Source organism: Jaculus jaculus, chromosome 1 (assembly GCF_020740685.1).
Source record: "Jaculus jaculus isolate mJacJac1 chromosome 1, mJacJac1.mat.Y.cur, whole genome shotgun sequence".
Lineage (NCBI taxonomy): Eukaryota > Metazoa > Chordata > Mammalia > Rodentia > Dipodidae > Jaculus > Jaculus jaculus.
The window spans coordinates 156,073,046-156,082,177 of record NC_059102.1 but is presented as its reverse complement, the minus strand read 5'-3'; the positions used below and the strand labels follow the sequence as shown (position 1 = coordinate 156,082,177).

Sequence of the window (9,132 nt, the reverse complement as noted above, 5' to 3'; positions counted from 1 at the left end):
TTTGGCTTCCCACTGCCTCCCTGGCCTTGAACACCTGTCTACCAAATTGGATCTGGAAGGAGGTCCTGTGTGTATGGCGGTGCTGGAGTTGAATGCCCGGAAGCCAGGGGCAGTGGGCAGGCTAGGCTGAGCAGTGGGAAGCTGGGTGGGGTGGGGGGGGTGGGGGTGGCTTGTGAGGGGAGGGGCCGGGGAGCAGCCTCTCTGGATTTGGATGGGCTCATTCTTCAGGGGCATGGCTGGGGGCGTGGCTGGGAAGGGGCAGGGCTGTAGGCAGCAGGCGCTGGAAGGGGCTCAAAACAGGAGTGCAGTGAGGAGGTAGAGACAGCATAACCCACCCGGGCAATTTGTCTGGCTTCCTTCATAAAGCACCTGCTGTATGCCTGCCCTTAGCCTGTCTTATAATCTCCATCAGCCCTTCCTGACACTCCTTTGAAGGGCACTTCCACATGTCTCCATGTCACAGGCAGGCAGTGGGTGACAGCCCTGAGGACTAGCGAAGCTCAGGGACAAGCCCTGTGCTCACAGAGTGTCAAGGACAGCTAGAAGGGGGTGTGGGTGGAGAAGGTGGGTTCCGGCAAAGCAGCAGTCCTATCCTAGTCCCCCAGCTGATGCTCCTAGCACCCACTGGACACCAGGACCTTGATAAGGGAGCTCAATTTGGAGACAAAGGCCCGGCCCTGGGGACAAATACTCACGGATACTGTCCGCTGGCCGCCAGGCAGCAGAGGCAAGGCCCACAAAGGGTCTGAAGAAAGGGCTGCCGGAGGGGCCGTGAATGGGCCTGCGCCGCACATGCCACCGTTGCCCGGGCGACGGCCCTCTCACGGAGAGGTCTGCCGGGCCATTGTCCGGGGCCCGCAGGACGTGTCACACACCAGATGGTCGTGTGCTGTCTAGGTCACTTATCGGGGGGACAGAGTGAAGGAATGTGGCCAGCGCGGCAGGCCGGGGCACCATCTGTTCCCTCAGACCACGGGCACCGGGCAGGCATTGAGCGCTCAGCCAGCCCGGCCCAGCCTCCTCTTCGGCTTTAATTAGGTAATTCCATAATTGGGCTTTATTTCAGGTAAATTGCATTTCACACCCGAGAGGACCGCAATAACCCTTCCAGGACGGAGCACTCAGGCACTCTGCACAGTTGATAGATAAGAGGGCAGGGAAGCCAAACGGGCTGCGCCGCCGCACCCTGCCCCGATGGGCAGCCCGAGCTGCCCGTGAGCGTCGGGCCGGCCTGGGCAATGCTGAGGGCCGTTTCTACAGCCAGCAGCGGGCCCAGGGCTCCATCAAATATTTACCCAACAAGGAAACAACAGCTCCGTCTTCCAGCAATTGTTGCGCGGATCCCCCCGGGTGGTGCGGCCGGGAAGCCGGGAGGCCCGAGCTGCCTTTCCACCTTTCCCTACCAGGCCAGATGCCAAGACCTCATGCTGGGGACCCCATAAGATACACACACCCCAGGGACCTCAGTGACAAAAGGACCTGGGGGTTCTCCCCCCCGGCTACAAGGGCCTCAGCTGCCACCACAAACTGGATCCCTTGTTCCCACCGCTGCCTACCTGCAGTCTGTGCAGACCTGAGACAACTCCACTTTTGAAACCTCAGATGCTCCTAGGTCTAATGCGCTGAGCTTTGAGGTGGGCTCTGGATGGAGGACACAGGGCCACCTGGCAGAGGTAGCTAGCTAAGAGGACTGACTGGACAGCTAGGGTAGAATCGTGATGCCAACAGGGGAAATGAAGGCTTCAGCAGGTGGATGTGGGCATGGGAGGGCCCAGGAGCTCTGGCCCTCCTTGGACCAGCTCAGAAGTCCAGTCCTTGCAGACCCAGGCAGTGGCCCTGGAAAGGTCTGCTCCTGATGGCTTAGTGGGTTTTGAGTAAGGGACATCCTGGCTAGGAAAGACCAATGAGAGGCCTGCGCATATCTCTTAGGGTGACATCCCAGAAGGGCTCATCATAAGGTTCTCACCTGCCCCAAGGGCTCAAGATCTGCAGGGAGTCAGGCACTAATCATATCCTGATAACATGTATGGCCAGGGCCAATGTGGATGCCCCAGGGCTGCCCCAGCCCAGGAGGACACTGAATTGGCCTCAACCTTTGACACACCTCATAGTCCCTTGTAACCCCTGGGAACCTGGGGTTTCTCTGCATGGACAGATGGTGCCTTCTCAATGGCTACCTGGGTACCAGCCTCGCAGGGAATTGGCTCTCTTCTGGGAGCTTGCCCAGGAGGAAACTAGATGTCAGTGGGGAGCAGTAAGACACAGGAGTGGTAGGGGTAGAGCTGAGTATTATGTTGTCCAAGAGATCCTCTTGATCCCCCACCCCCAGAATGAAGCCAAGAATAGTGCCAGGATCCACCTGTGATACCCCATATTTATTATGAAAAGCCTCATAATTAACCAAAATCACACTGTGAAACTCATTAAAACACATATTCCAAATTGCCACAAATTATCCTGATTTCTGTGAGAGGTGATGCCCAAGGAGCCCACCCTGTGAGAAAACAGTTGATACCCCTTAACCTACATGTGGCTTAGCCACTTACTGATGGAGGGTGACAGGATGGAGCTCGCATCCCTTCGTGCTAGAGTGAATGGGAGGCAGGGCTACTCACAGACCAAAGGCCCTGTTCCCCAAGCTACAGGAGAAGCTGCTGGCCAAAGCTGGGTGGACAGGCAGAGGACGTTCCCTGATTAAGAATGGACTCGGGGAAACTGAGGACCTCCTGGTGCCCTGCTCATGTGCTCAGTATTTCTGAAGAGCCAGGGAGCCAGGCCATGGCCTGCTGAGCAAGGGTCTCTCAGGCCTTTCTTCTTGCCTGCTGGTCTATAGTCAGTGTGGGCAGGGCCTACCTTGCCTGCTCCCTACTGGGTCTTGGATTCCAGCCTAGGGGTGACCACCTATAGACCCTGCCAGGCTGTTCCCCTGTCTCCACTTAGGAAGCCATTTGGCACCACTGGGGTGGGTTCTCTTCAGCCTGGGCTGTGATGGACCTACATGGGTCCTGGATGCTTGCTATCACTGTGTCCTAGCCACCCTGTGAACAGCGTCACGATGAGGAAGACAGTCCCAGCCTGGGAGGGACCTCATACCCAGCCAAATTCCAGTACCCACTGGCTGGGAAAGAGGGGGTCCTTGGTGAGCCCCAAGCTCAGATGGGTGGCATGGTCCATAGGCTGCCAGGCCTTGGGGAGTTGGGTTATTCTCTTGGGCCTTCAAGGGGGTAGCTGTGACCAGCTTGGTGCCCACGTGGAGAGGGAGATGGGCTGGACCTGCTGGGGATACCCTGGGCCTCCCTTTCTGGGACTCCCTAGTCCCTGGCTCCTCTCAGGAGCCTTCATCTGGGCTCCTCCGGGGCACAGTCAGCTGTTCATAGGTGGGCAGGGCGTTGCTGGGCAGGAAGAGCTCAGGGTTGATGGAGTTGCTGTCACCTTCATGCTGAGGCCTGTTGCTGCTGGCAGGACCACCCTGGTACAAGGAGAGCAACTGGTGAAGCATGTCTGTGATGACCACCAGCTTCTGGTCCAGCTGTGTCACCTGTGGGGGACAAGAGCAGAGCTGAGCGTGGTGGTTAGGGCAGCTTGGATCCGCAAGACCTGGGCCAGGGAACGTGACATGAGTCCTTGTGAGCTTAGGTGAAACACATGGCTGTACCCTGTCTGTGAGACCCTTCCACCATACTTGTGCTTATTTGGTGAGTAGCACCTGTGCTGTGAGTCGCTGGATCTCCACGTGTGCATGTTTTAGAGTGCTAAGTTCCTCCTCCTTCTCCCCAGTGCTTGGAGGCCACCTCCCAGCTTCCTCCCAGCTCTTCTGGGATCTCCAACATGGCCTCTGACTTTTATTTGGGCCAGGCTGGGGAGTATTCTGGTGGGGACAGAGGGCAGGGTCTGTGTCTGCTCAGCCTGCAGCCTCAGCAGAATGACCAAGCCCTTCTGGACTCTGCCAGTTCCCAAGGGCTCATGCCTAGATAGTCTTCCTCCCATTGATCCCACAGGGGCCACTTTCCTGACTTAGGACTCTACCATCTTCCCAGACTCCACATTGAGTGGGGGCCTTCACTATTTGCTGTCAAGAGCTTGTTTTCCCCTGAGTACGGGGACGGCAGCTGAGATGCTGGAGCGGAAGTAGAAGCACGGTGGGACCTCGGATGGACATGGCGCAGAGCGGGCATTGGACAGGCGCCACACTTGGGCTGTCCGGGGGAGTCAGGCTTGTAAAGGAGCTGGAACCTGGCCACCAGAGAACTCTGGGGAAGGAAGGCAGCATGGTGGGAGGGGCTGGAGCCCAGCCCTGATGCCCAGAAGTGGCCAGCCAGCCCTGACTTGAAAACAGAAGGAGATCCTATTTGGGAAGGCCAGAGTCCCCCGATCCAGACCCCAGGAGACAGAGGCTGCCCCAGGGGCAGGTTAATGGCAGTTGTGAAGGGTGAACATGAAGGAGGTGCCCAGTGTGGACAATGGGGCAGATGGACTCCGATGCTGGGGACAAGGCCTGCAGCACGTTTTAGGGGTGGCTCCCTCAGGGTGTTTTGTCCATTATGCAGCTCCCCTCCCCTACAGGTACCTGGAGAACCAGGAACGTAGTGTTGGCGGCGGCGGCGGCGGCGGCGGTGGGGGGCGGGGAGTGAGTGGAGGTCCCAGCAGATTGGCCTCATCAGGTTAGACCTTCAGAGTTGCAGCAGGGCAAAGCACAGGTCGACTAAGTCAACCACTGACGGCTGGCCCCAAAGTCTAGGTGACTCTGGCCCCGAGGACAAGTGGCCGACAGGGGCCAGCATCCTTCCTCCTGGCCATGTATGTACCACGAGCGAGCGCTATGCCCCAGGCAGGCCCCTGCAGCCCCTGGTGGTAGCATCTCTCGCCCTTCTGTCCCACTACTTGCTCGTACCCTGCGAGGGCCACGGGAGGTCACACAGAACTGAGGGCCCGTGTGGGGAAACCAGGAGTGTAATGAATGGACCCTGGAGCCAGATTACTTCTTATGGGTGATGCCAGGATCCTCACCCTGGGCCAGGTCTCCTTGGGTCCTGCACTGATGGAGGGTTGTACGAAGCTAGCCTTGGCCTGCCAGCATGCAGCTCTCACACACAGGCCCAGTTTGGATTTTATTTGACTCGGTGTCAAAATACCAGGTGGGTCACAGAATAAATGTGTGGTTTCACAAATTTTCACTACCCGGTGAGCACCTCAATGCGCCACCCAAGGGTGTTCACAAAGCTTCCCTGCTGTGATGAGTTCCCAAGCTCACAGTTGATTCTATGATCACTGCTGGTGGCAACTGGGGCTTAATGGGGGTCTCTCTCCCTAGGATGTCCTGTTAGCCAAACTGCAAGAGGCAGGGTATGGGCTGGAATCCCAAGGGGGTCCAGAATCTGGGCCTTATAATGCTACTGTCCCTTTCATGGGACCGGGGTGGGGGATAGGAAACAGTAGAAGAGACCCTTTAATAGCATGGACCCCTCTACCACCTCTGGGTCTCTAAGGCCTAGATCTGTCTGGTTACCTGTGGGATCTTCCTGAGTTTTTTGATCACCCACAGGGTCCTCCTAGATCATCTCTTATCCTCCTAGTTCCACCTGGTCACCCATGGGGTCCTCCCAGGTTATGTTGCCCTGGCTGCTACCCAGCTACAGCCTCACTCTTGTTTAGGCCTGATGGGCAAGGATGCTCTTCCTCCCTTGTCTCATCAGCTCCGGTCACCATGGTGATAAGCAGGGATGCTTGGGCAGGCAAAGTACTGTATCCCTTAGAGCAAGGCACCATGTACCTTATCTGCACCCTGACTGCATCTTGGTGGGTGGCCCCAGTGGTCATTTGTCGCTGTTCTGCCCAGCACACCTTGGTGGGAGGTGGTGGTGGGGCGCTGGTTTTCCCATGGGGCAGGGCTATACTATCAGGCTATCCCATGATCTGGGTGCTGAGACCTGGCAATGCAAAACCATTGCTGCCTCAGTTTCCCCAGCTGGAAGTGAGTCATTCTGCCATTCACTCAATGAGTCTTGCGGAGGACTGTTAGGAGCTTGCCTGCCTGGGCCACTTTTTGTCTTTGAGGATGAGGGTGCTAGGCAGTCCAGGATTTGACTGTCTGGTGGTCTGGGCTGTCAGAAGAGCCTGTGGGAGGGGCCCTTCCTGCTCAGATCCATGTCCGGTCTGGCTGGTCCACCACAGGGAGAGCCTGGACTGGCTATGGTGGCTCCTCACCTCTGGAGCTCAGCCCCCAAGTTAGCATTATAGGCATCATCCTTGAAGTCACTTGTCCCCAGTTCCTCTTTGGGGCTCTAAGCTTGTGGCCACATCAGCCAATGAGCACCTTGCCCAAGGCTGAGGGAGTGGCAGCAAGAAGCCACGTTGGAATGGGCAAGTGTCCAGAGAGGCACTGCCACCCCCAGGGAGGGGGGTGCCCACTCTGGGCATTGGACTGACATTTTCCGAGAGTCACCAGGATGGATGGGTTTTGGGGATCTCGGATCTTGCCACTATTTGCAATTTGATAGTGATTAAAAGGGCAAGGCAAACAAAAGCCTCCTTGTGCCCTGTCTTGACTCACCTAAGTAATAACTACGGATGACTTCTGCGGGCCTCGGAAGAGAAAGAAGAAGCAATTAGAATAACAGCTAGTTAGAGAGCCCTGCGGCAGCGGCTGGCCATCAGACCTAAGGCGACGGGGATACCTGTTTGATGTGGTTACGAATTTGTTTTCAAAAGAAAATCTTGAAAAGAGTCTTTTAAGAGAAAATTTTTGCAGAACCTGCCCAGCCTTGATCCCCACTTGGGACCCCCTGACTGCCCTGCTTTCATCAGCCAGCCTGGCCAAGGGTGGGCACGTGAGGCCGGGGACACTAGGGCCTGTGTGCAAGGGGTCGGGGCCCATGTTGCACTTGGGCTGGGGGACAGTGGCCTGTGGGGCTCCTCCTCTGGCTCTTGGAGAAAAGCCTGCAGTGTTTTTGGACACACACACACACACACACGTGCATATAGACACGTATATGTACATAGACAGAATACACGTACAGATATACACAGACACACATAGGCCCAGATACAGACACACATGTATACACATACACGTGAACACACATATAGGCACATATACAGATATATATATATATATATATATATATATATATATATATATATATACACACACGCGCACGCACACACACACATATATATATACACACACCAATACACATGCATGCACACTCAGACACACTCACATCCGCACGGACACATGTACATATACGTAGGCATGCACCCTCAAATACTCACACATGCATGCATACTGCCTGGGTATAGCTCAGGCCTGAGCTCCTTCCTGACTGGTGACCTCGGGCCCACCCTTCTGAAGACCAAGCCTGCAGGAGGCCCAGGTTGCTGTGCACACAAGAAGCATGCAGGGAGAGTTTGTATGGGTGTGCATGTGTACATACAGGTACCACGCTTTATTGGCATGGGAGGCTGTGTGAGGACGCTCGAGTCATCCAGGGGTGGTTCTCCACAATTCCCTTTACCGTCATGACACTCGTCCCCAAGCGGCCACAGGCACATTTCTGCCTGGACTTCCAGAAGCTTCGCATGAGCTTCAGAGATGAGCATTCCCCGCAGCCTCCTAAGGCAGTTGGGCTGCTGGGATAGGACACCTTGGTGGCTGAGTGTTGGGAGTTCTCTCTTAACAGGGGGACAGATGCCACCATCTCTGGTCATCCAATGCTATGGCGCTGCCTGCCTGAGTGGAGAAAGTAGGCACAAGCCTCAACACCGAGAGGCAAGCAACTGGAAGCTGCTCGTGCCTAGGCCTGGCTTCTGAAGGCCACCATGGGACTGATCAGTTGATGTTCAGTCGAGGTGGGGGTGTTCCAGCCCCAGGCAGCCACTGTGACCTGCCATATGGCCATGCTGTCACAGGTGACCTGGGCCTTGGCTACCAGCGGTCACACCTGCGCTAGTCCTTAGCCCAGACCTGTAGCCAAGGCCTGGCCAGTGCCATTTCTCTACCCCTTCCTGGGCCTGCTGGGGCCAGCTGCCCCTACGGCAGCTCTGACCCTTGCCAGCCTCCGTCCCCCCAGTGAACATGTTCTGAACTGTCCCTGAGGGCCATGCCAGGACTATGTTCTGGGCAGGCCACATTGTCACAGCATGGTTGACCCTCCCTCATATCATCCCTGGCCCCTCCCCTGGCCCTTCTGCCTGGACCTGGAGTTAAAGGTGTCGTCTTAGCTCGGCAGTCCTACAGAGGACTGGATTCCCCTCAAGCCTGCTAGATTCCCGTCAGAAAACCTCACCAGCCCACCTCCCTGGCTGCGGTGGTCCTGCAGTGTGCACCTGAATCTGGCCCCCTCTGCCAATGATGCCGGCACTGCCTGGCCCAGGCCTGCAGCCCCCACGCCCTGACCCAGGTGTCTTCACAACACAGACTCGTGTTGTCTTCCTCCATGGTGTTCTCCCTGCTCTGGAGTACAACCCCCTCTCTGAGTACCTCCTCTGCTTTCCCAGCTCTGACCTCTCCTCACAGACTCTGGGCATGCTCACTTCGATTCTACCTCAGGGCCCTTGCACTCACCATCACCTCTGCCTGGAAAGTTATCTCCCAACACTCTGTGGGCTTCAGCTCCAATGTTAACATCTTTAGCCAAAGTTCTTGCTTATCCAGAGGACCACCCCCCCCCCCCCATGGCCCCAGATTATTTATTGATTGACTTGCTTCCTGTCCTACCCACTATTCTGAGGTCGGGTTTGGAACTGTATCACCCCCAGATAATGTCCCACAGTCTGGCACCCAGGATGCTCAGTGTACTATGTGGGCTAGCAGTGGCCCTTCACAAGTATTTGCTGAGTGAGTAAATGAGCCCCTGGCCTTTCTCCTGGAGTGGAGAGGGCTGTTTCAGAGGAGCAGAGGCCAGGCCTTTCATGTTCATTCATTTATAAGGACTCTTTGTATATGAAAGCTTATCCTTTGACATGTCCATCACAAATATTATTTATGTGTATGAGAGAAAGACAGACAGAGAGAGAGAGAGAGAGAGAGGGAGAGAGAGAGGGAATGAATAGATGTACCAGGGCCTCTTGCCACTGCAAATGAATGAAATGCATGGGGCACTTTGTGCATTTGGCTCTATGTGAGCACTGGAT

The 9,132-nt window shown here is 56.1% G+C and overlaps 1 protein-coding gene across 2 annotated transcripts in view; it reads right to left on the bottom strand.

The window, feature by feature from the left end:
• Positions 1 to 2,356: 2,356 nt before the first annotated feature.
• Kcnq1 (potassium voltage-gated channel subfamily Q member 1) overlaps positions 2,357 to 9,132 on the bottom strand; it is a 390,510-nt gene continuing 383,734 nt past the window's right edge. For both annotated transcript variants that reach the window (XM_004654224.2, XM_045150057.1), the window contains exon 16: positions 2,357 to 3,538. In XM_004654224.2, coding sequence (XP_004654281.1) covers positions 3,329 to 3,538 — 210 coding nt within the window. In that variant the 3' untranslated portion in view covers positions 2,357 to 3,328. The remainder of the gene's footprint in view (positions 3,539 to 9,132) is intronic.